General features: G+C 38.1%; 1 protein-coding gene across 10 annotated transcripts in view; it reads left to right on the forward strand.

Annotated features, from left to right (window-relative positions):
• LDLRAD4 (low density lipoprotein receptor class A domain containing 4) overlaps positions 1-26,030 on the forward strand; it is a 670,991-nt gene that overhangs the window by 341,699 nt on the left and 303,262 nt on the right. For all 10 annotated transcript variants that reach the window (XM_053668819.1, XM_053668816.1, XM_053668815.1 and 7 more), the window contains one exon: positions 12,227-12,367. In XM_053668819.1, coding sequence (XP_053524794.1) covers positions 12,227-12,367 — 141 coding nt within the window. The remainder of the gene's footprint in view (positions 1-12,226; positions 12,368-26,030) is intronic.

The raw sequence follows: 26,030 nt of genomic DNA on the forward strand, positions 1-26,030 counted from the left end.
TTTGTTTGTGTCTTCCTTGATTTCTTTCTTCAGTGTTATGTAGTTTTCTGCGTGCAGGTCTTTTACCTTCTTGGTTATGTTTATTCCCACATATTTTATTTTTTTTCTATATCAAGTGGGATTTTTTCTTGATTTCTTCTTCTGCTGTTTCATTGTTGGTATACAAAAATGCCTTTGATTTCTGGATACTGACTTTGTATCCTGCTGTTTTTCTAAGTTCATTTATTCGGTCAAGCAGTTTTTTGGTAGGGTCTGTAGGATTTTCTAGGTATACTATCATGTTATCTGCAAACAATGACAGTTTTTTTTCCTCCTTTCAGATTTGGATGCCTTTTATTTCTTTTTCTTGTCTATTTGTTGTGGCTAAAACTTCCAGCACTATATTGAGTAGAAGTGGTGGAAATGGACAACTTGTCTTGTTCCTGATCTTATTGGAAAAGATTTTAGTTTTTGCCCATTATTAACTCATACATCTTAATGTCAAAAATGGGCTGAGGATCTGAATGGACATGTCTCCAAAGAAAACATACAGATGGCTAATACACATATAATAAGTTGTTAAACATCACTAATTATCAGGGAAAATGCAGATTTAGAGCACGAAGAGTTATCAGCTTACACCTTTCAGAATGGCTATCATCAATACATCAGTTAAAAATGAACAGTTGTTGTCAAGAACATGGAATAAAGGGAACCTCATGTACTGTTGGTGGGACTGTATGTTGGTGAAACCAATATGGAAAACAGAATGGAGATTCCTCAACAACAACAAAAAATTAAGAAGGAGCCCTGGCTTGTGTAGCTCAGTGGATTGAGCACGAGCCTGTGAACCAGACAACTACGGTTCGATTCCCAGTCAGGGCACATGCCTGGGTTGCAGGCCGGTTCCCTGCAGGCCAGTTCCCAGCAGGGGACACACCAAAGGCAACCATACATTGATGTTTCTCTCCCTCTATCCTTTCCTTCCCCTCTAAAGATAAATAAATAAAATCTTTTAAAAAAAATTAAGAAGGGTCTACCATATGACCCAGCAATTCTACTTCTGAGTATTTATCTGAGGAAGTCCAAAATACCAGTTCAAATAGATATACACACCTATTTTCCTTGTAACATTATTTACTTACATAGCCAAGATGTGAAAGAAACCTAAGTGTTCAACAATTGTCAAATAGATAAAAAGATGTCATACATATATACAGTGGAATATGAATATGACTCAGCCATGAAAAAGAATGAAATCTTGCTATCTGCCAACATGAATGGACCTGGAGGGTATTATTCTAAGTGGAAAAAGTCAGACATAGAAAGAGTAATACTATATATTTTTATTTATATGTGGGATCTAAAAAAATAAATGAAGAAAAGAAACAATCATATAGATATAGAAAACAAATTAATGGTTGTCAGGCGGGAAGGAAGATTGCGGAGATGGGTGAAAAGGGAGAAGTGATTAAGATATACCAATTGCCAGGTATAAAAACAGTTACATGGATGTAAATTACAGTCTAGGGAATATATTCTATAATATTGGAATAACCTTGTTTGGTTTCATATAAGTATTAGGCTTATTGAGGTGTTCATTTTGGAGGGGTACACCAAAAATGGAATTTATTTATAAAAATTGTGTATTTATTCTTACATATTTAAACTTCGGTCACCTTCAAAATACTCTCCTCTTTGATGCAATAAACCTATGGAGACATTTTTTCCACTGCTCAAAACAGATTTTTAACTCATCAATTTTGATCCATTTTAGTGCTTCTACTGTTTTTTGTTTTATGTCTTCCACATTGGCATAAAATTTTCCTTTGAGGACATTTTCCATCTGGGGAAACAAAAATGTCACTTGAAGTGAGTTTGGGTGAACAGGGAGGGTAGGCACAGGGATCATGCTGTTTTTGATAAAAAACTGATGAACACTTAATATGGTGTTGGCAGGTGTGCTCATAAATCACCCATCATGAAATGGGCAAAATCGTTGAAAGAGTCTTAAAAAAAAAACTTACTGAATCCAGATGCAGCTTCTCACAACAATGCCAGCTGATACACTGATATAGGTGAGTTTCTACAACACTCTCTTTGTGGGGGAAGCCTGTACTACAAGGGGCCTACCCTCCAGAAGATAATTCCCTTTTTGGGGCATCCCCCTCATAAATGTCTAATTAGTATTTTGTACACCTAAAACTGATGATATAATATTGTATGTCAACTATACAATCATTGAAAATTTTTATTTGAAAAATAAAAAAGTTAATAAAGGAAAAAGTCATTAATAAGAAGCCATGGAAATGCACAGGCATTTGATAACTGTATCATATAGGGTTCCCTGGAGAACAAAATTAGTAGGATCTTTCTGTCTTCTGTACACACACACCCCTGTATACCTTTTTTTTTTCAATCCTGTCTTGATGGCATGCTTAGAGAAAAGAAGTGGGGAGGGGGGAGATAGAGAAAGAAATATCGATTTGAAAGAAAAACATCGATTGGTTGCCTCCTGTACATGTCCTGACAAGTAGTCGAACCCACAAGCTTCTGGTGCATGGGACCAATGCTCCAATTAACTGACCAACCTGGCCAGCGCATACCTACCTTGATATAATTGTATGGAATACTACTTGGCCATAAAAGGAAGATTTTACTTGAGACATCATGGATAGACCTGGAGAACATTATACTAAGTGAAATAAGCCAGTCAGAGAAAGATAAATACCACATGATTTTAGTCATATATGGAATCTACTGAACAAACTGAACTAACAAGCAAAACAGAGATACTCATACATACAGAGGAGACTGATAGCTCTGGGGGTGGAGGCGCAGTCAGCAGGTAGATCAAGCAAAAAAGAAAAAGGACTCAAGGACGTGGACAAAAGTGTGTGGACTGCAGGGGAAAGAGGGGTGGATGAAGGTGGAAAATGGTATAAGTGGGATAAATGGTAATGGGAAAATACAGTAAAATTTTTTAAAAATTTATTTATTCATTGCTTTTAAACATAGTAAAGAAACAATGCTATTCTCTAAGTCAAGTCCAAAAGGACTTGACTGAGTTTTTTAAAATTTTATCTGTATTCAATTACAGTTGTCAATATTTTCTCTCATTACTCTCCCCTGCCCTACCCACCCTCACCTCCTACATTCAGTCCCCTCTCCCATTGTCCTTGTTCATGAGTCCTTTATACATGTTCCCTGACTTGACCTTTCCCTTTCTTCCTCCCATTACCCTGCTTCCGCCTCCCCTCTGGTCACTGTCAGTTTGTTCTTTATTTCTGAGTCTATGGTTCTATTTTGCTCTCTTTGACTGACTTTTAAAATGCCTGATGGTATTTTGATGAAAGTTGAGTAGTTTCTTAAGCTCTTGGAAGGGGTAATTTTAACATTAGAAGTTTAAAATCTGAAAGCATGTTCCTTAAACAACAATAAAATAAGAGTTAAAACAATAAATAAAATCTAAAAGCAGCTTGAACTTTGAAGAACACGTTTTTCACTTATAGAGAATTTCAGACACATTAAAATCTTTTCAGAACCCAAATGAACACCACAGTGGGATCAATATGCTATATCACAAAATGGATTGAGTTAAAAAAATGTGTTACTGTCTTCAGTGTGAGGCTCTTCTATGTTAATCTTATATGGGAAAATATCCTTTTGTCATGTCACATTCATTTTTCTGTAGGACAAGTTTTCTTTTATAGCACCACTTAAGGTATGACCTGGATTATGGGCAAACTTAATTCATTGCACAGAATATAAACCTTCAAATTAAATTCTCCTTTGTTTCAAATTTATGACCAGGAAGATCAGCCTCCTGTTTGAGTGAAAGGAGAATGTCATTAGTAATGCAGTGTCTTTAAATGTGACTCTCAGCATGTCATGCAGATCACTCTGTGATGTTAAGTGGAGCACACACAACTTCTGCAAATCTCTCCTCAAATTTCTAAGGAGACCAATGTGGATAAAATGTAAAATATTAAGTCTTTTACAGGTTACCCATAATGTATTTTTTACATTGAAAAATTTTGTAAAGGAATGTGCCATATCATTGTTATGCCATTCACGTGTTGTTAAGAGCTGACACTTGAGAATACCTTTAAGGATTAATTTTTAATTTCTGAAGATTCTCAAAACTTTATCTTCATAATTTGCTGAATCATTTCTTTCTGGATGCTGTAATTTTTGCTTCCTTTGTAGAAACTACTCCAGTATTCCAACATCACTGCAGGCTGATAAAGAAAATAATATGGTGAGCCCTTTTCCTTTTTTAAAAAAATGTGTATCTAATATAACTTCCATATTATTATACTGCACCCTTTAATAAAAAGAGAGACAGATTCTCTCAATTCTGAGGTTCAAGAGAAAGTCTGTATCTGATTAATTGAAATGCCTGCTCCCATGGACCAGTGAGGGCTCACCACCAAGCTTCAGTTCTCCTCGTCTCTGTGGCACTCATATACTTGGAGTTCAGTTTAGTGACCAGTTATTAGAACTCTCTTCAGTCACAGAGTTTTCCTTCTTATCCCTGCATTTCTAGATTCATGGTTTTGGTGTTTTAGTCAGTTCATTTTTATTAAACTTTACTTTTATAATAGATAATCTTGTACCTTGCAGGCAAGTAGGCAATATCAATGAAACTATCATTGTCATCTCTACACTAGGAAATGTAAACTTACATTGGTTATAGTAAAATTACTTATTTTAATTTTAGAAATCTATTAACTCTTTACTTACAGGTTGTTAAAGGCTAAGTTTAATTTCTTTGTTATTTACAATGTAAGATTACTGACAGCAGGTTCCAGATTTCAAGTCAGAAATGTTGGAGACAGAATTTCACTTTTCAGGTTTGTGAATGATAGAAGTGTGAATTGAATGATTCAGTGTTGCTAAATGAATTTTAACAAAAATAGCTATGGTGGACTACTTTGCCAGTTCACACACACACATACACACAACTGCTTTTACAGTTGTGATGTAATAATACTCCATATATATCTTTGTTTTGTGACTGAGATCATATCTGTGAAAACTAGGCTTTCAAAAGAGTGTAGGAAAAATTGAGAACAACTGTTTGTTGGATTCCCTTCCCAGCTTTATTTCAACATAATTGACATATAGCATTGTGCAAGTTTAAGGTATATGTGTTGATTTGGTACACTGACACATTGCAAAATGATATCCACCATAACATTAGCTAAAACCTGCCTCATGGCACCTAATTACTAATTTTTGTTGTTGTGAGAATGTTTAATATTTACTCTTTCAACAACTTTCAAGTAGTTTTTATTGCTTTCTAACTAATAAAATGCTGGTCCTACCAAGTGGATTCACTTTGGTCTCTGAGATGTAGATTTGTTTTCCTAGAAGTCAAGATTGAGCATTAATCTTTAATAGCCTATCCAAATTTAGGTTTAGAATATTCAAGTTATTAAGTTACTAGTCATTAAATTTTTTAAAATTTGTTTTTATTTTATTTTATTGATTATGCCATTACAGTTGTTCTATTCTCCCCCTTCATTCCCCTCCACCCTGCACCTCCCACCCCCACCATTTCCCCCCCTTTAGTCCATGACCATGTGTCTCAAGTTCTTTAGATTCTATATTTCCCATACTATTCTTGCCCCCTATCTATTTTCTACCTACTGTCTATGCTGCTTATTTTCTGTGTCTTCTCCCCCTTCTCCTCCTCCCACTCCCCTGTTGCTAACCCTCCATGAGATCTTCATTTCTATGTTTCCGCTCCTGATCTAGCTGTTCTTTTAGTTTGCTTTCGTTTTAGGCGTGGTTGTTAATAACTGTGAATTTGCTGTCCTTTAACTATTCATCTTTTTTATCTTCTTTTTCTTAGATAAGTCCCTTTAACATTTCATATAATAAGGGCTCGGTGATGATGATCTCCTTGAATTTGATCTTATCTGAGAAGCCCTTTATCTGCCCTTCCATTCTAAATGAAAGCTTTGCTGGATAGAATAATCTTGGTTGTAGGTCTTTGGATTTCATGACTTGGAATACTTCTTTCTAGTTCCTTCTTGCCTGTAAGGTCTCTTTTGATAAATTTGCTGACAGTCTGATGGGAACTCCTTTGTAGGTGACTGTCCCCTTATCCCTTATCTCTTGCTGCTTCTAGGATTCTGTCCTTCATTTTAATCTTGGCTAATGTAATGATGATGTGCCTTGGTGTGTTTCTTCTTGGGTCCAACTTCTTTGGGACTCTCTGAGCTTCCTGGATTTCCTGGAAGTCTATTTCCTTAGCCAGATTGGGGAAATTCTCCTTTATTATTTGTTCAAATAAGTTTTCCACTGGTGGCTGTTCCTTTCCCCCTTCTGGTACCCCTATAATTCAGATGTTGGAGCATTTAGAGATGTCCTGGAGGCTCCTAAGTCTCTCCTCATTTTTTTGAAATCTTGTTTCTTCATATTTTCCTGTTTGGCCATTATTTTCTTCCTTCTGGTTCACTTCCTTGATTTGAGTCCCAGTTTCCTTTTCATCACTATTGGCTTCCTGTGCAATTTCCTTCATTTCAATTAGTTTAGCCTTCATATGTTCCTCTAATTTGTGACTCAAATCAACCAGTTCTGTGAGCATCCTGATCACCAGTGTTTTGAACTGTGCATCTGAAAGTTTGGCTATTTCTTCATCGCTTAGATTTATGGGCTCTGGGGTTTTGAGATCTTGAGCCATTTTGGTCTGTTTGAGCCTGTTAAATATGAGGAGTGGAGCCTTAGTTGTTCACCAGGGTGGGGCTGCCTAGGTCACTGGGTTGTGAGGCTATATGTTGGGGCGGGGTCAGAGCAGGGAAATGGCAGCCTCCTCTGCTGCCTCTCGCTGCTAGGGCCTGCTCAATGCCATCTCACCACCCACTCCCTTCCTGGTCTATCTGCGCACAAATGCAGGACCACAGTCAACCCGCTGCCCTACGCCCTTGCTGGGTCCAAGGATCACTCACTGGGTCACTCACTGGGCCTGCCCATTGCAACCCCACGCCTGGGATCCGCATGCCTGAGTCCATCTGACCGAGTTTTCCTGTGCAACCCTGCTCTTCCAGCTGCTGGCTTCGCCCCTCTTACTGGTCAGGCTGAAGAATTTGTTGTTATCAGGCTTCTGAAAAGTTTAATTTTCTGTGTTCTGGCTGTGTTTTCTGTTGCTAATATTTTGTTGTCTCTAAACTTGGTTGTGTGAGAGAAAGCATGGCATCTTCACCTATGCCTCCATCTTGGCAGAAGTCTCCTCATTAAATTTTTTATGCAGTTTTTTGTATAAAAGTTTTGAATTCATGGAATACCTTAAAATATTACATTTTTCTTGGTTTCAGAACTGTTAACATTGCTTTAAAAAGTAACAAAATATTAGGACAGTTCCTTACTCTTCATCATCTTTTTTTTTTTTTTACTCTCAAATATAGTTAACTCCGATTGCTTAATCTTAGTTTGTACATAAATAGAATGATATTTAGGACAAAAAGATTTTTTCTCTCAATTTAGTAGATATATTTGGTTTTATGATCCATTGCAGGGAATTTGTTTTTTGACTTTGAGTAACTTAGTTATTCCCTCTGGACTATTCTCTCATTTGTGATATGATAGGTTAGACTGCTTTTTCTCTAAAGCCATCTAAGCATTAGAATTTTAGGAATCTATATCAATTCAAAGTCATTGAAATTCATCACTGAAATTAAAAAGACCTCAAATTTTGAGATAATTCTTTATTACTAAGAGTATATAAAGTGATTCTATAATCTATTTCTGATTCTAGATATTTTTTCATAAAATATTACACAGAGTATTATGGCAGAAAGAAATGCCATTTTCTTCATTTAAAAAGTCTCAACTTTACGGAAGAGGCATTATTTAAATATTATAATTAAAAAAATTAAATCTATTCCTCTTGAAGGAAAAACTGATTCTTGAGTTCATTCTGTATTTCATTCCAATATTATATATCTGAAATCATCATGAATTTGTAGTCATAATGTCCTTCAACCTTTGACTTGGCAGAAGTACTCAGCAAGTTCTACAAATAATGGATAAATAAATAAGAAAACATTTTTTTTATTCTTCTGTCTTCTTTTTCTGTATTGTGCTTTACTTCATTGAGGATGTTTCCTGGCATTAGTGTGTCAAAATATCATTTTGGCATCCCAAAATTTTTGAAATATCTTGAAGACAGTACAGAGCTGTAGCAACCAGGTCCTATATCCAGTAATCATCAAAATCCTAGCCTATTTTAAGAGATTATTTTTTAGTTTCTATTTTGTTTTTTAATAAATTAGTGAATACTTTATAAATATTTCAACAAAATACTATCAGCTAAAGACAGGGCTGAATACAAGTGAGTTATATACTTCTCACTAGGCAGTGGTTCTTCATGTTGGCTCCCCATCAGAATCATTATAAGGATCTCTACAAATCCCCACTGGCCAGTCTTCACCTCAGTCTACTGAGAGCAGTGGCCTGGGCTGTAGCTCAGATGTAAATAGTGTCAAAAAATTCCCAAGTGATTCCAGTATGAAGACGCAGTTACACGGGTTCTTTTTTTGAAATATCACAGTAACCTAGACATTAGAGGACTATCACCTAATGTATTGGGTTTTGGGTTAGGAAAATATGGTAGAGATTGCCTTGTAGGGTGAGTCAGGATTGAGTTGCAAGCCTGCCTCTATCAATATCAGTTATGTTAACTTGGAAATATTTTACTGTGGTCTGAAATTTTATTCCAGCTTTAGCATTAATCTTCAAAGCTTAATTTATAGTAATTTTCTATATCACATTAAGATATTGATAGATTCAAAATTTCAATACAGTAGTTTTGGTTCAAAGGGCCATGTGTTGAAGAGACCTTTAGTTTGATATTCAGCTAATGACGAGGTTAAGAAGATTCAGATTTTAGGAATCTGAAATTCAATGGGTTGATGTTGATATTTCCACTATCTAAGAAGTAAGAGATTTCTGAGCAAATCAGTAGCATAAGCCTTGTTAATGTGTCCTGAATGTGGTAAGCCTATGTACAAAATACAAAATATTTTGAGAACTTTGTTAAATTAATGTTTATCCTCATTAAAAATGAGTCCTATACCTTTTTTAAAACAGGTTTGAAAACTGAGAAGCAACAATGGGGAGAGCCTGAGATGAGAGGCAGAGAATTTGATCTCTCATCTGGATTTTTCCATTTATTATCAGTTTAGTTATGAGTAATTACTTAATCTTTATATTTTAATATCCTCATGTATAAAATGGAAATAAGAGGGTTCTTTTTTGAAATTTTATTTTAATTGTTGTTCAAGTATAGTTTTCTGTCTTTTACTCCCATACTAGCTCACCCAAACAGCCCTCCCCACCTCCCTTCCATTTCCACTCCCTCTCCCTAGTTTTTGTTCATGTGTCCTTTATACTTGTTCCTGTAGACTCTTCCCCTTTTCCCCTGAAATTTCCTCCCCTCTCCCCTCTAGTCACTGTTAGCCTGTTCTCTGTTTCAGTGTCTTTGGTTATATTTTGTTTGTTTGTTTTGTTGTTTAGGTTCCTGTTAACGGTGAGATCATATGGTATTTGTCTTTCACCACCTGGCTTATTTCGCTTAGCATAATGCTTTCCAGTTCCATCCATGCTGTTGCAAAGGGTAGGAGCTCCTTCTTCCTTTCTGCTGCATAGAATTCCATTGTGTATATGTACCATAGTTTTTGGATCCATTCATTTACTGTTGGACACCTAGGTTGCTTCCAGCACTTGGCTATTGTAAATTGTGCAGCTATGAACATTGTTGGGGTGCATTGGTTCTTTTGGATTGGTGTTTCAGGGTTCTTAGGATATAATCCTAGCAGTGGAATTGCCGGCTTCTAATGAGGCTCAGATTAGATCATTCATTTACTCAGCAAATATGTGATTCACAAAGTGCCTGTTACTTGCAAGGCAGCAGTCTAGATGTGAAGGATATAAGGAAAGAAAATTAGTCCTTGGGAGGAGTCAGAAAATATATTAGTCACTGCTCACATTTAAAAAAATTCATATTGTAAGCCCTTTGAAGAGGGTTTGCTCTTTCATCTTTGTGTTTCTATTTCTCACTACCTGGCACATAACATAGAAGGACCTAAAATATTGGTTATAAGAATGAATGAATCTTATAATTTATTTCCTTGAAAATAGTTTGTTACTGTAGACTGGTTCTCTCTTGAACAAGTTGAAATGAGTAAATGTGGACTGTGGTTTAATTTTCCTGCTGGTTTAAACTACCACATGAATTTGAACATGGTAGTCTAATGTGAGGTCCTTTCAAACTACAGCAATGGGTAGTTTTTTTAGTTGAAGTTTGATTCAATGTAAGTTAGTATTCCTTTTTTCCTAATCAGCATTTCAACTTCAGGAGTACCTGTTTTTTATTTAATGTTCTTTTTATATTTGGTATATTTGAACTCCAGTATTTCTGCTTGAAAGGAAGAGAAATCCTTTACTTGACATTATTTTTTCCATTAAGTTTCTGAAAAAGTCACTTCAGGCTGTAGCTGAGCTCAGTTGGTTAGAACGTCATCCTGATATGCCAAGGTTGCATGTTCAGTCCCTGGTCAGGGCACATACAAGAGTCGACTAATGAATGCATTAAGAAGTGGAACAACAGCCCTGACTGTTGTGGTTCAGTGGATTGGGCACTGGCCTGCAAACCAACGGGTCACCAGTTCGATTCCTGGTCATGATACATACCTGGGTTGCAGGCCAGAACCCTGGTACAGGGCACATGAGAAGCAACCACACATTGATGTTTCTCTCCCTCCCTTCTCTCTAAAAATAAATAATTAAAATACTTTTAAAAAGTGGAAAAATAAATTGATGCTTCTCTCTCTCTCCCCCACCCTGCCCCCAACTCTCCCTCTCTTTATGGGAAGAAAGAGTTCGGTTTCAGCAGTGCCTTGGGTAACACTCAACACAGAGATTTTTTTAACCTGGACAGTACAGCTGGCAACGAACTTGTGCTTGTGCATTTGGTCTGTGTTATTTGGTCTGTTCATAGGTTATTCTAAACTAGGTCAGGGACTGCAATCTCCTTTCATACTGGGTCACAGAAATAAATACTTTTGAGGATTTAAGTTCTTATTCTCTTTGCAGCCCCATGTATATTTAGTATAGCTGGAGGAGGCTTTTGTGTGCTGAATGCCAGTCTTTTATTTGAATAACAGAATTTTGAAGTCAAAAGAACTTTGAACTTGATACAGGCCTACCACCGATATTCTAGACAGATAAAATTGATGAGGAATGAAGAGGCTGTGATAGTCAGCATCAGTGCGTATGTTGGGGGTCAGGGGTTGGGGGTCCTGGGATGCTTTTCCTGAGTTTTTGTTCTATCAGCTATCCAGTGGGATTGGAGTTATGTGAATCCTGCCAGCTTCTGTGGATACTGCTAGGAAAAATTCACAGATAGTCTATGTAAGATAAACATACATGTTTATGTGCCTGTGTGTATGTAATTGTGTAAATTGATAGTGATGCGTAAGTTTACAAATTTATTTTAAAGTCTTAAAAAGTAAATTCCATTTTCAAATATTTATTTGTACACAGTTCAGGGAGCCCATGTTCAATGTGGCCTACAAGGATTTGGGTTGGGCTCTATCCTATTCTTTAAAAGTCACTCACATGGCCCTGGCATAGACGCTTCTTAGGTAGCCAAGAGCACATACTATTTTCCCACATCTGCGGTTATAAAGTTAGCTACCTCTGCTTGGTATTAAACCTGGTTTTTCTTAGGCAAGAGATTAATGAGCACCAGAAAGGTTAAATTTTTTTGCTCAGAGGTTCACAACATGTAGTGACAAGTTGGCAATAAAATATATGTACCTCCTTTTATAAAGCCTCAGCTCCCAAGTTCTGCTGTAGCCCCAGCTGCTGCTGCACAGGCTTCTCATCTTCGGAGGCATGGGAAAACATCATGGATTTTTTTTTCATGGAAAGTAATACCCTCATAGCTATGACTTTTGCTAGCAGGTCATGGAAAGAAAGCACCTGTGTTACTCATTTTGTGGGTTAGAGATGTGGAGTGAGTAATGTATGGCAAGCCCTACAGTGCTCCAGGGGCACTGTCTTGTGCATTTTGTAGAAAGAAGTTTCTTGCCAAAGAAACTTCTGAGTTCAGTTTCTAGGATCTCCAGATAGACTGAGTTCCCAAACTGTTATGGAACACAAATGGGGAAGAAAAAAGTAACTCAAGTATCAAACTGGCATTGACTATTTCATACTTTTCACTGTACTTTTTCAGAGTGCAAATTCACCTGCACCAGCGGTAAATGCTTGTATTTTGGTTCATTGGTCTGTAACCAACAGAACGACTGTGGGGACAACAGTGATGAAGAAAACTGTCTCCTGGTGACTGAACATCCACCTCCAGGCATCTTCAACTGTAAGTCCCTTCTACTCACCTTGGCATCACTAAGTTTGATTGTTTTTGAAATGGTTAGAAGGTAGGGTCATATGGAAATGGGAAAGGTGTTTTTATTTTATTTTTTGAGAAGAAAACACATTTTCATTTTCACAAAGGGAATTTTTTTCTTCTTTTAATATAGAAAGATGGTGTCTCTAAAAGTGAGAAATGTATTCGATTTACAGAGATGGCCAGTGGCATTCATTCTGTTTTAGAATAAACAGGCTTTTGCTATTCATCTTAGAAGCACTGACAGGGTTCCAAGAAATAATATGTTGATTTAGTATTCTTCCTGTCAGTTTTGTAGAATTTTTAAGAGTAATTTTAAACATTTAAAAAATAATTTTAAATAAGCAAAGAAAGGTATGTGGAGAGTCCATAATCAATTATGTAATTAAAATAATAAAATAGAAAAATTTACATTGAACCTTTAAAAAATGTTCTGATCATGTTTTTTTCTATTCAATACCATATGGGAAACAGCTTAAGTGAGGTGTTTACATATGTGAATTCCAAGGTTGAAGCTTTGAGCATTTCTTGCATGTCAAAAGGTAAAATTAGAGCTTGAAGTTCATTGATATTTGATCTTATGATTTTTATGAAGAGGAAGAAAAGGGAAGGCATTGTTGAAAGACTGCTGAGATTTTCTTAGGAGAAATGGCTTATTGCTTCCTTGGGCTAAGTGAAGTGGCTTGAGAATGAGAGAATGTTTTTGTGGTAGTTTGCTCTGGAGGTATGTTTATAACACTGCCATTCTCCCTGGAGCCTGAGGCCTTCTTACTGAGGTCATTTCATGAAACATTCAGCTTATCTCTTCAGTTTTACTGACATTATTTTGAGAAGTTATATTTGTTTTTATTTATAGCTTTTAAATTTTTGTTATGAAAAGTACACTATATAGATATTGATACTGTAATGTGAAATGGGATGAGGTTTTTACAAAGAAACAATTTTCTCTATTCCTACTATATTTTTATATTTGGGGAAAGCTCAAATGACTGTGTGTAGTAAATTTTAAGCCTGCTATTTATGCTTGCTAAATTCAAGCATTTAATAGTGCAACAGTTTTCTTGAAGTATTTTTGATTTTTAAGTTTGTTCTTAGAGGCCCATCTCTATGCTTTCAGAAGACAATTTAAAGTTAGGCACGTGCCTTGGTCCATGTGTTTTCTCTGGTGCTGTTTTGTGCAATAGCCTTTGCAGTCCTCAACACTGTAGTTTGAGTAATGCAGCTTCCCTGGATGCAGAGAATGGATTCCCAAAGTGATTGATTGTCCTGCCTGCTTCAAGCCAGATTTCTGTGATCTTGGCCCTGGCACTTACCTAATAGTCGGGCAGCTCTGTGGTTTTATCTGCACAATGTGTCATGACAATGGGTATTGTGAGGATTAGGTGAGATGGTCCACATAAAGCAATTACAACAGAATCTTGCTGATACTAAGCTGTTGATATAGGTCAGCTAGACTCAAGCCAAGTGTGTTACTAGGGAAAGAGCAATGTAAAGGCATTTTCTTGCTTTATTTTTTCTAGGCTTGAGTAACAGCAAATGCATACATGACAAGCCATGGAGAGACTAATAGGACTGTGTGTGGTACCTTGACTGGGTTTGAGAGTTCTGTGTAAAAAGAGGGCAGTGCCTTGTGCACTTCACAGACTGTTTCTCTGAATCTTGAAGGTGCTTCTTCCTTCATTTCAGGCTCTTTCCACTCCAGTTCTCCTATTGTACTAGACCCCTCCCCTCCCCTCCCCTCCCCTCCCCTCCCCTCCCCTCCCCTCCCCTCCCCTCCCCTCCCCTCCCCTCCCCTCCCCTCCCCTCCCCTCCCCTCCCCTCCCCTCCCCTCCCTCCCTTTCTCATCAGTATTCTTCCATGGTTTTGAAAACCTATGTCCAGATATCTTTTCTGTCTATTTTTATATATGTGAATATTTAATTTTGCTTAGGAGCCAGTGAAGTAGTTACATCTATAATGGTTTAGCATTGTCTAGGCGGCTATAAGAATTTGGCTTAACAGAGGAATCTAAAAATCCTATTGGCAAACTCTTGGTCCCTTTTAAAGCTTGTTGTGTCCTTATAGCTGAAATGGAAGGGTATTTACAATGAGCTCTCTTTTCAGAAGACTAGAAAACTAGGAGACAGAATGACAAAGGGCAAGACCATGGTTGTGGCTTCAGTTTGAGTTTCAATTTAAGGAGGTGATTGAACCCCATTAAGGCTTAATTTCTCCATCTATAAAATGAGAGTAATTTCTGCCATATAAGTTTTCTCTGAGTATTTAAATAAGATAATAAGTATGAAAAAATAGTTTATATAACCACATCATCCTCACTCATTGTGTAGCCATTTTGGGGGGAGGTGGGCCATCATGACTGTATCATCTGTCATAATGCCAAAACCACTTATATAACAGAAGTTACCATGTGTCCAAAGGTGAGTTAATCCTCAGAGGGTCTGGATGTTTCCCACTTATTCTGCCCCCTGGAGAATGCTTCCAAGGTGAAGGTGGCTTGCTCTGATCTAGCCAGTAGCCCCCTCTACACTGCTTTCCTCTGGTTCTCTGCAAGTACCAGAAAAAGCCACGCCCCCTTGTTACATCAAGACATTCAGAGTTTGCTGTAGCTGGTCTGTTGTTTAATGTCAGGTGTCTTTGGGAAAGGGTGTAGCTTCTCTGCTCTTTGATGATGATAGAGGGTGATCTAATATTGAATGAATATATTCTCTTCCATATACTATCTTGCAAGAGTTCAGAGTAAACAAAGGATATTTTTCCTATTAATAGCTGTGTAATGATACTTACACGCTTTCCATTGGTAAGTGGATTTTAATGTATCTACCAATGTGTTTCCTATAACAGATGGACAATATGCCCTTCATGGAATGCTAACTCTGGTGATAAAGCTCACCTTACACTCCACCTTGAGAACTTTAAGTATTAGAGGAATTCTTGTCTATAAATATTGTGTACTTCAGAAAAACAAAGTGTTTTCTCCTTGTTCTTATGTAAGAACAAGATACATTTACTTGATCTGGTTTGTTCCCACCTGGAGGAAATATTCAGTGTTCTGCTATTTGATTGCATATAGGATAAAGCAAGATGGACTCTTTTGGATTTCCAGATGAGCTTGAATCAGTTTGCTGCCTATGTTGTTGGCTATGGGCATGCACCATGGCCCAGATGTCTTGGTTTTCTCTGTCTTTCATGTGATATTTTGTGAAAGTTAGCAGGAGATAAGATTAGAAAGAAAATACTACTGTCATTTGTGAGTCAGCAATGCTAATGTTAATGGAAGACTTTACAATAACTATAAGTAGCTTTTCCCTTGAAAAAATGATTTTGTTCAAAGAACCTATGCACCACAATGTTCATAGCAGCACAATTTGCAATAGCCAAGAGTTGGAAGCAACCTAGGTGCCCGACAGTAAATGAATAGATCAAAAAATTGTGGTACATACACACAATGGAATTCTATGCAGCAGAGAGAAAGAAGGAGCTACTACCTTTTGCAACAACATGGATGGAACTGGAAAGCATTATGCTGAGTGAAATAGGCCAGGTGTTGAAGGACAAATACCATATGATCTCACCTTTAACAGGAAGCTAAACAACAAAACAAACAAGCAAGCAGAATAAAAACAAGGACACTGAAATAGAGAACAAGGGGACAGTGACCAGATGGGAGAGGGAAGGGAATTTAAGGGGGAAAAGGGGAGGGATTTGGAGGAACAAATAGGAAGGACACAGGGATGAGAACTAAGGGGGGTGGAAATGGGAGGGAAGTGGGGAGCACGGGGCAGGGGAGGCTGAGATGGGAGAAATAGACAAAAAACTGTACTTGAAAAATAACTAAATAAAAAAAGAAAAAATGATTTTGTAACCTAGACTGAGTGGTATCACCTGCTTCTCTACTTAACTATGGGCAGGCTGCCTGAGGCTGAGGCTAGTTTATTTTTTGTGAGCCCCACAGGGTTTTGCACAGACATTGTAGACTGGACTTGTGTTTTCTCACGATGAAAGAGTTTTGCTGTATTCACATTTTTACCGAAGAGGAAAATACTATCAGCCTAAATTGCCAGGTTTCCTCATGTCTTTCTTCTTGGTTAGTGCATCAAAATATTGTACTCCTAAACACTAAAATAACAAACTATAAAATAATTATTTATTTACAAAAATAAAATGTCTTATTTGGTTATTGTGCCAGGCATTGTGGGGATGAAAGAAAACATAGATCCTGTTATCAAGGTGTTGATATTCCCTGTGCTTCTGAGACTTACATGTCTATTTCCTTTAGCAAATTAGGAAAGTTTTCCTTCATTATTTTTTCAAATAGATTTCCAAATTCTTGCTCTTTCTCCTTTCCTTCTGGTACCCCTATGATGCGAATTTTGAAATGCTTGAAGTTGTTTAAAAGCTGCTTATGATATCCATTTTTTAAAATTCTTTCTTCTTCTTCTTGTTCTGATTGGTTAGTTTTTGCTTCCTTATGTTCCAAATCATTGATTTAATTCTCTGCTTCATCTACTCTACTGTTGTGTCCCTGTAAATTGTTCTTTATTTCAATTAGTGAATCTTTTGTTTCTGATTGGTTCATTTCTTATGATGCTGAAGTACCCTCTAAGTTCCTTGAGCATCCTTATAACCACTATTTTGAACTCTGCATCTAATAGACTGCTTATCTCCATTTTATTAAGCTCTTTTTCAGGAGTTTTATCTATTCTTTCATTTGGGCCCTGTTTGTTTGCCTCCTCATTTTAGCAGCCTCCCTGTGTTTGTTTCTATGTATTAGGTAGAGCTGCTATGACTCCTTGTTGTGGTAACATGGCCTAATGTAGTAAGTGCCCTGTAAAGTCCAGTGTCACATCTTCATCTATGACCCAAGGTGGGTACTTGAGGTGTGCCCTTTGTGTGGGTTCGGTACACCCTCCTCTTGTAGTAGAATCTTGATTGCTGTTGGCAGGTTAATGGGAGGGATTTACCCAGGCCAGTCAGCTGTGAGGATTTGCTGTGACCACTGACCACCAACCTCCAACCTCCATGGAGGATCAGCTGCGCAGGAGCAGAGTGACAGTGCTCTCATGTGGTCTGTAGCTGTCTACTAGGTGCACAGGATTTGGGGTTCCCTGGGTAATGTACCCTAAGGTCAACCCCAACCTGTATTCTGCCCAGAGCCACCCTGCATGAGTTATAAAGCAATCGGAGATGGCTGCTACTTGTGCTGGGCTTGGAGATTTCCAGGGGAAGCCAAGCTGTGAATCTAGGCTGGCTGCTGCCAGCACTGGGCCTGGGGCTATTTAGCAAGAAGTATGGGGGCTGGGGACTCCTGAGGCTAGCTGTTGCTTGCTTGAAAGGATATAGGAAGTTATGAAGCATGAGCCAAGACCAGCTATTCACATGGAAAAGTCACTGTTAACAGGTTGGGTGTGACTGTAATTTGCATTGCATGGAATATCAGAGGATCTCCAGGGTGGTGATAATGGTGTTAGCCAGGTTGATAGAGTCTCAGATGTGGCACCCATCTGCCACGTCTGTGACTCTATCAGGGGAGGGCTCAGAAAAGGGACAACAGCCTCTGTCCACCTTTCCTTCTAAGAGAAAGCTGTCCCCTAGAACTCACCCTGATGCCCTACACTTCGATTCCTCCCTCTATGCCACTGATCCCTTTCCAGCTGTTACCCTGGTACTGGAGCTTAGAGGGAGTGAGTTTCTAAGTCCATCTGTGGGTTTTTTTAAGAGGAACTGCTTGGGACTTCAGAAGTTTGTTCTACCAACTCAAATTATGGTTGTTTTTTTTTCAGCCAGAAATTATAGTGACTTATCTTCCTGGCACTAGAACCCTGGGCTGGGGGGCATGACGTCAGATGGAGATTCCTTGCTCCTGAGATATACCTCCTAAATTTTTTCCCCCCACATGGATCTCCACCCCTCCTACAAGTCTGGATGGATGTGGTTCCTTTCATTTGAATTTGTCAGACTTTTATTCAACTCTATTTCTGATGGTTCTGAGTGATGATTGTTCTATATTTTAGTTGTAATTTTGATATGGTTGTATGAGGAGTACAGCCGTGTCTACCTATGCTACCATCTGGACTAGAAGTCTCATTTTATTACCTTTATTTATTTTTTTACTTCTCTTCTTAAAGAAGTCTCGTTAACATTTCTTGTAATACTCATTTTGTGGTGATGAACTTTTTAAGCTTTTTTTTTTTCCTCCTGGAAAACTCTTTATCTCTCCTTCAGTTTTCACAGAGAATTTTTGGGTAGAATAGTATTAGGTTTAGGTCCTTGATTTTCATCAATTTGAACATTTCATACCCTTCTTTTCTGGACTTAAAAATTTCTGTTGAGAAATCAGCTGACAGTCTTATAGGAGCTACCTTGTAGGAACTGTTTTACTTTTGCTATTTTTAAGATTCTCTGTTTGTTTTTAACCTTTGGCATTTTTATTATGATGAATTTTGCTGTGGGTGTCTTTGGATTCATCTTGTTTCAGACACTTTGCACTTTGCACTAATAAGTGTATTTTTTGCTATGTTTGTTAAGTTTTCAATTATTATTTCTTCAATAAGTTCTCAATCTCTCGCTTTCACTTTTGTCCTGTGATATGAGTGTTATTATACTTGATGTTGTTCCACAGGTTCCTTAAACTATACTCATTTTTTATTGTCAATTTTTGATTTTTAATTAATAAGAGTAAATGTTACATGTCAGTGAACCAAAACTAGGGTTTTTGTTTTAGAATTGTAATCTTGTCACTTTTTAAATATTCCGTTTATTGGGATGAATCCTCATTTTTTAAGTTCTTTTTTCCTTTTGCTGTTCCAACTGAGTGTTTTTCCCTAACTTGTTTTCCAGATGCCTCATTCAGTCCTCTGCTTCATCTTATCTCTTGTTGACTTTCTCTAATTTATTTTTTTTAATTTCAGCATTATATTCTTTGTTTCTGACTGGTATTTTCTTATGTTCACTATCTTTTGATTGAGGTTCTCACTTAGTTTATCTATTAATCCTCTAACTTCCTCTCACATTCTTATATCTAGCGCTTTGAACTCTATATTTGGTAGATTGCTTGTCTCTGTTTCATTGAGTTCATTTGGGAGGTTCTGTTTTAGTATTTTATTTGGAACATCATTATTTGTCTTTTTCTTTTTATTTTTGCTGCTCCTCTATATTTGTTTCTATGTATAAGGTAGATCTGCTATATCTCCTAGTCTTGGCAGGGTGTCTTTATGTTGTAGGTGTCCTGTGCAGCTTCAGTAGCACATTCTCTCTGATCACTTAAATTAGGTGCTCCTAGAATGTGCTTTGTTGGTCGTGTGTGCCCTTCTGTTGTAGTTGATCCTTGATTGCTTTTGTCAAGTCAGTGGGTATGATTGACCTTCAGGCTCACTGGTTGTGAGTATTATCCATGACCACAGCATATGAGCTATTATGTGGAGGCTCACCTCACATAATGGGTTTTCCCCAGTAGCTTATGGTGCCTGACAAGGCTACTCTTTGTGTGTGCCACTCAAGAGCTAATCAGGTAGTATTTTACTGCTGTTGTGTGAAGCCAGCCAATGGGTTTATTGGTTCTGCGGTTCTTGGGAAGGGTTCCAGTGCAGGCCAATGCCAGATGCTGCCTGCGACCATGCAAGACTACCTATGAGGAGTTACAATGTGATTTACTGCTTGTGCTGGGCCTGGTCATGTGGGGTAGGCCACACTACAAACTGATGCTGGCTGCCACCAGTACAGGGCTTGGAACAGATAAGCAAAAGGCCCAAGGTACCTGGGCAGCTTCTACCACCTGCCACCTTCCCATAAGGATCATTTGGAGAAAGAGCATTTGGCAGTACATGAGCTGGGTGACATGTGGTCTCAGGTAGTTACCAGGTGGGGCCAGTGGTGTTCACCAGGTTAATGCAGATTCAGATTTGGCAGTAGTGCTGAGCTTGGCGCCACTCAACAGAAGTCTCTGTGTATATCAAGGCCAGCCACCATTTGCTTGTGTCCTGTGGACCTTTGTAGAGGAACAGGGACTCAGGGAGTCATCAGCATTGAGCTAGTAGAGTTCATCATGGTAATAATGCAGATTCAGACTTGGTTGTGTGAAAAGAGGCTTCAATACAGGGACAATGACAGCCATCCTTCTGGCTCTGGCCTTGAAGTTATACAACTCAGTTTTTCTTTGTATGTGTCTAACATCCCCCAAACTGTTGTTTCTCTGCTAGAGCACAGGATGGGTGCCTGTCTCAGTTTTTGAACCAGCTGTTTAAGAGTCTACCTGCATTTCCAGTAGCTGTCTCACCAGGACAGACTGAATCCTTGATGATTTTCACAGCCAGTTGTATTTATGATCTCTTATCCTGGTACTGGTGCTCTGGGCTGGGGAGCTTGGTGTGGGCTCATAAGCCTTGCTCTTCAGGGAGTACCTCTGCATCTAGGTTATCTCTCCTGATTCTTAATTGCCAAATGTGGTACGGGTCCAGCTCATTTCATGTGTTTGCCCCTATTGCTAGACTCTACATGGCTTCTTTTTTATTTTTAGTTAATAGGAGTTTTGTTCAGCTAGTCTTCAGATGATTCTCCAGGTTGACAAAAACCTATCCACAAGAAAGCTTAAGAAAGACCAGACCTTTTTTCTATAATTGTTTTAACAAACATTAACAGTAATTCTCTAATATCATAAAAATCCCGTTAGAGTTTGTATTTTTTCCATTTGCCTTATAAGTGTGTGTTTTGTTTTGTTCTGTTTATAGTTTATTTGAACCAGGATCCAAAGAAGTTCCCAGCATTGCTCCAAATGGACTGATACTACCCTAAGAAATTTTTACTCTATAACCTTCCTCCCTCCACTACTTCCTGTAATTTTTAGTGGGAGGATCTGGTTTGTTTGTTCTATATATTTTCCATACTTTGAGTTTTGCTTACTGTCTTCCCATGAAGTTATTGAATGTGTTCCTCTGCCCCTTATAGGTCCCTAGACCTAACTACCCTGTCAGTTGGTAGTTAGGTCTAGAGGTTATGGAGGAGATTCAGGATTGAAAGTTATGTGTACAAAGTGACTTCATAGATGTTGTTGTCTTCCATCAGGAGGCACATCCTATCTGGCTGTCTTCCTCTTATGTGATTATCATCAGTCCTTAGGGGTTACAAAAACAGTCATAAGCAAATTCTGTCCTTTCTCCATTCATTAGTGGGTATACTTCTATAAAGAGAAATTCCTTATCAACTCTGAGATTATCACAAACTAGATAATCACCCTTCAAAGGTAACCAATAAGATTTTCTTCATGTGTCATTATGAACTTATGAATTAATATACATTTGGAACCATTTTAGAAATCCCCTCTGTGTACTCGGGTGACCAACTCCCAGGTCTTATTCAGGATTTTCTGAATAATTTCTCAATGGCCATTTCTCAATGCCCTTTTTAACTTCAAAGAGGTGAAACTTCAGGAGTGCAGAGTTTGACCCCATATCTTGGTCCCACAGCATCCAGGAGTCTCATGAACTCACTCCCTTATACTTGCTCATTACTTTACCTGGTTGATCCTTCCTTTTCCTCTCATGTACTCTCAGCTTCCTCCTTTTCCTTGTCATCACCTATCTACCTCTGACTTCACAAAGTGCCTTCTTACAGCCCTGTGTCTCTAAGCCCACTGCCCTCTGCTGTACTGCCTTGCAGACTCTGAGTCCTCTCTGTTCTCCAGCTCCTTCTGAGATCCTCTCAGTTGCCAACAGGCAAGGCATTATGACTGGGTGTGGTCTCCACTGGAGCAGGGCCCTCAGCTCCCCTGAGAATCCTTGAATTTCTTTAGTTAGGAGTTCTCTCCTGCTTTCCTCTATATTTGTCCAGACCTGCCCTGCTTCCTCTACTTGTCCTGCTCCTTTCCCCATCCCTTTCCTCCTAGTCCCAGCTTGCCTCCTGCTGCATTGGAAAAAGAGCCCCCTGACAGTTCCCTTTCTATCCCCTTCTTACTAACCATTGCTCTCTCCTCACTGCTTTTGCTAGGTCACTTATTCATTGCCAAATACAGTGGATTTCCCCCCCCCCCAATTTCTTATTTTACTAGTCTTTTATCTATAGTTCATAAGGTTTATCATGCCCTTTCTGAGATTCGCTGTTCTCTTGGGGTCACAGGCTCTGTGTAGCTAACTGGTCTTTTTGTACACTTTCAGCTCTCTCCCAGGTGCCACCCTTGGCCCATAAGTCCCACTCCTTGCACTTGCCTGGGAAATTCCAGATGCCATACAGCTTCAAAACCATGCCCATATTCTCATCTCTAGCCTAGACTAATATATCCAACTGTTTTTAAGTTCTCTTCCAAGCCTCTCAAACTCTGGGTATGCAACCAGTTATGTCTGTTGCCACTCCCAGACCAGTTTTTCCTTTGGTATTTTCTTAGTGTTTTGACCATCTATCTATTAGTTATATCAAATTGGTTACCCTTCCTGATCCCCTCTCCATAGCCAGAAAGAATTTGTCCAACTTGGAACCCTGTAGTAATTTGTGCCCCTCTTAAGGTGTTGTCTGCTCTGCTTGATCATTACATGTGTACAAGCATTTTTCCTGCTAAATATTAAGCTCTTTGAAGCTCTTTGAAGACAGGGGCTGTGCTTATATCTTTGGAAGCCCTCACACTCCTAATATAACGTACATATGGACACTTGACAAGTATTTATTGAATTGAAAACCATTTATCTTTCTTCTACTACTTCCCAGCATGTTGTAAGCATACCCCTCAATTGAACAGTGCCTGTAAAGGTTTCTGCTGTAGCCCTAGTGCCTGTTGTAGTGCATGGCATATATAGCATATGGTGCATGGCTCTATAATTATTTGCTGAGTGAATGGATGAGTCTGATTCTTTTAGAAAACTCAAGTCTGACCAGAGGATGAAAAATTTTTGTTTTTCATGGTCTAAGGCCCTGCTAGTAGAACTAGAGGGTGGCAAGTACATACACAATCTTTGCAGCCTGCCTGATAGGGCACAGAAGATGAAATAAAGGTTTGTATTCCTAAATTATCTGTCATTACTAGTTATATTTGGTTACCATGAACATCCAAATTACCCAGAGTATAAGCCTGTTCTAGTGTGTGATAGACTTATACTGTGTTTTACTATGGTCAAGGTTTCCCAATACAGTAGCTCCTGAGAGGCAAACCTTTGGCTTCTGAATATCCATGTATTAATGAAGGGCTGGTTCATACCAAGCCCAGAAGAAATGTGAAATGCTTCCTGCCAGGCCTTAAAGTGCTAGTATGTGAGTATGAATCTTTGTGGTGAGTATGTGTGTTTGAGCATGTGAATGTGTCTGAGTGTAGGCGTGATGTATAGATTCAGTTACCTGATTAGTCCTACCCGTATGGGCCCTCATTTTATGCCAATGTATCCCTGACACCCTGGGTTTCGGATTGCTACTGAGAGAGCATATTTTTTTTTGGGGGGGGGCACAATGTTATAAACAACATTATAAACTGTGATTAGATTTCCAGGTAGGTCCTACAATTTGTTAAAACTACAAAGTACAATATCAGGCCCTGTATTTCAATTCTGGAGTCAGCACATATTGACTGTGGCTTTAGACACATTGCTTAACCTTTTCATGACTTGATTTTCATATTTGTAAAATGAAGGTGACAATATTGTTATCTCCCTCAAAGGGTTGTTCTGAGGATTTAATAAAATAGTTCAGATAAAGCAATTAGTATAATGCCTTATTTGTAGTAAGTGATCAATAAATAATATTACATTTTCAGCTGTTTCCGTATTTGCCATCTTTTAAAATTTATTTTGAAACAATTTTCAAACTTTTACTATAAAGATACAAAATATATCCTTTTTATCATTCTGTCTTTATGTATTTACAATTTTAATTTTTCTGAACCATTTCAAAATAAGTTGTAGACATTGTGTCTCTTTACCTCAAAATACGCCAAAGTGTATTTCTTAAGAAAAGACATTCTATTCCACAACTATATAGTTACCAAAACCCAAAAATTGTAACATCATTGACACACTACTTCTGTTGTAACAGAGAATCCACAATAAACTCTTGTCAGTTACCTCAGTCATGTCTTTCATAGCAATTGTTTGTGTTTCTCGGCAAAGGCTCAGTGAAGAAATAATAGGAATACTGCTGGGGAGGAGGCTGCGCTAGGAGACCTCTCAAATCTCTGCAAATCTTAACCTGTTACTCAACATGTTGAATGTTCAAGAACAGGATAACCTACCAGGAGCCAACCAACCTTAGTTGTTTTTTAATACACTCATGTTTCCTTTGTATCTCATCATCCCTTATTCAAAGATGAAGTGGCAATACTGCCACTCTGATGACCAGTGGGTGCAAGGAGATTGTCTAAGTGCTGCTGCTTTTAAGGTAAATAAAGTAGGCAGAATGCTGCCATTTGTTGAGTACTAGCTGTTTGTATGCATCATCTTATTTATCTCTCAAAACAATCTTAGGAAGTTTTCATAAAAACAGTGTTCAGAAAAGTTAGGTAATTCATTTAGGGTCACATAGCTAAAACATATTTCAGTTGGGGATTGAACTCAGGCTGTGGTTTTGAATTTTTTTTCCGGATGTTTGGGTATTTTTAAAGTATGGTAGGGATATACTTGTCAGTTTTCAAGGGTTAATAGAGGTGTTGGGGGTGTGGAGATCAAAAAAACAATCTGCTATTATGAAACACAGATGATGTTAATCTTGGTTTCATTCTGTATTTTCAAATAGATTACAGAAATTAACCCAGGAGACCCAGTGTATCAGGGGTCATTAGTCTTCTTGAGTTCTTTTGGGTTTCCTCTACTTGTTGATTAATTAATCCTTTCTTTAATTCCACAAGGACTGTGCACTACTTATGTGACCTGGAGGGAGCCATTTCCTTTCTCAGTTTTACTTTCCGCATCAGGAGGATGAATATGATGACACCTGATCTCAGAGATTGTGAGGCTCAAGCTTGGCAGGACTCAGTGAACAGAATGACTTTATTTCTGCTATTACTTTCTTCTCTTTTACTTGCTGTGAATACTAAGAGGCATTCTTGGTCAGAAGTGGGCTTTTAGCTGTAGGTTACTAATTTCCCACTGGCTCTTTTAGTTTTTAAATATTTCATTTTTATGCTATTAATAGTTGTTCCAATTTTTCCCCTTTGTACCCCCTCCATGAAGCCAATCCCCACACCCTCATCCATGTCAACAAATCATTCATATATGTTCTTTGTCTAATCCCTTTACCTTCTTTCAGTTAGTCCCCACCTCCCCACTCTTCTTTTGTCTGTCAGTCTAATCTATGATTCTAAGCTTCTGGTTCTATTTTGCTAGTTGGTTAATATTCTTCATTAGTTCCTCTTATAGGTGAGATCATATGGTATTTGCCTTTCACTGACTGGCTTATTTTACTTAACATAATAGCCTCCAGTTCTGTCCATGCTATTGCAAAAAGTAGGAATTCCTTCTTTTTTACTCCAGCATATAATTCCATTGTGTAAATGTACCAATTTTTAGATTTTTCTGAATTTTCATTGTTCAATTATAGTTGTCCCTATTTTCTGCCATTACTCTCCCCTGCCTTACCCACCCCACACTTCCAGCATTCAGTCCTCCCCACTGTATTGTCTTTGTCCACAGGTCTTTTATATATGTTCCTTGTCTTGACTCTTCACCTT

Source organism: Artibeus jamaicensis, unplaced genomic scaffold, assembly GCF_021234435.1.
Source record: "Artibeus jamaicensis isolate MK-2021 breed Jamaican fruit bat unplaced genomic scaffold, CSHL_Jam_final contig_511, whole genome shotgun sequence".
Lineage (NCBI taxonomy): Eukaryota > Metazoa > Chordata > Mammalia > Chiroptera > Phyllostomidae > Artibeus > Artibeus jamaicensis.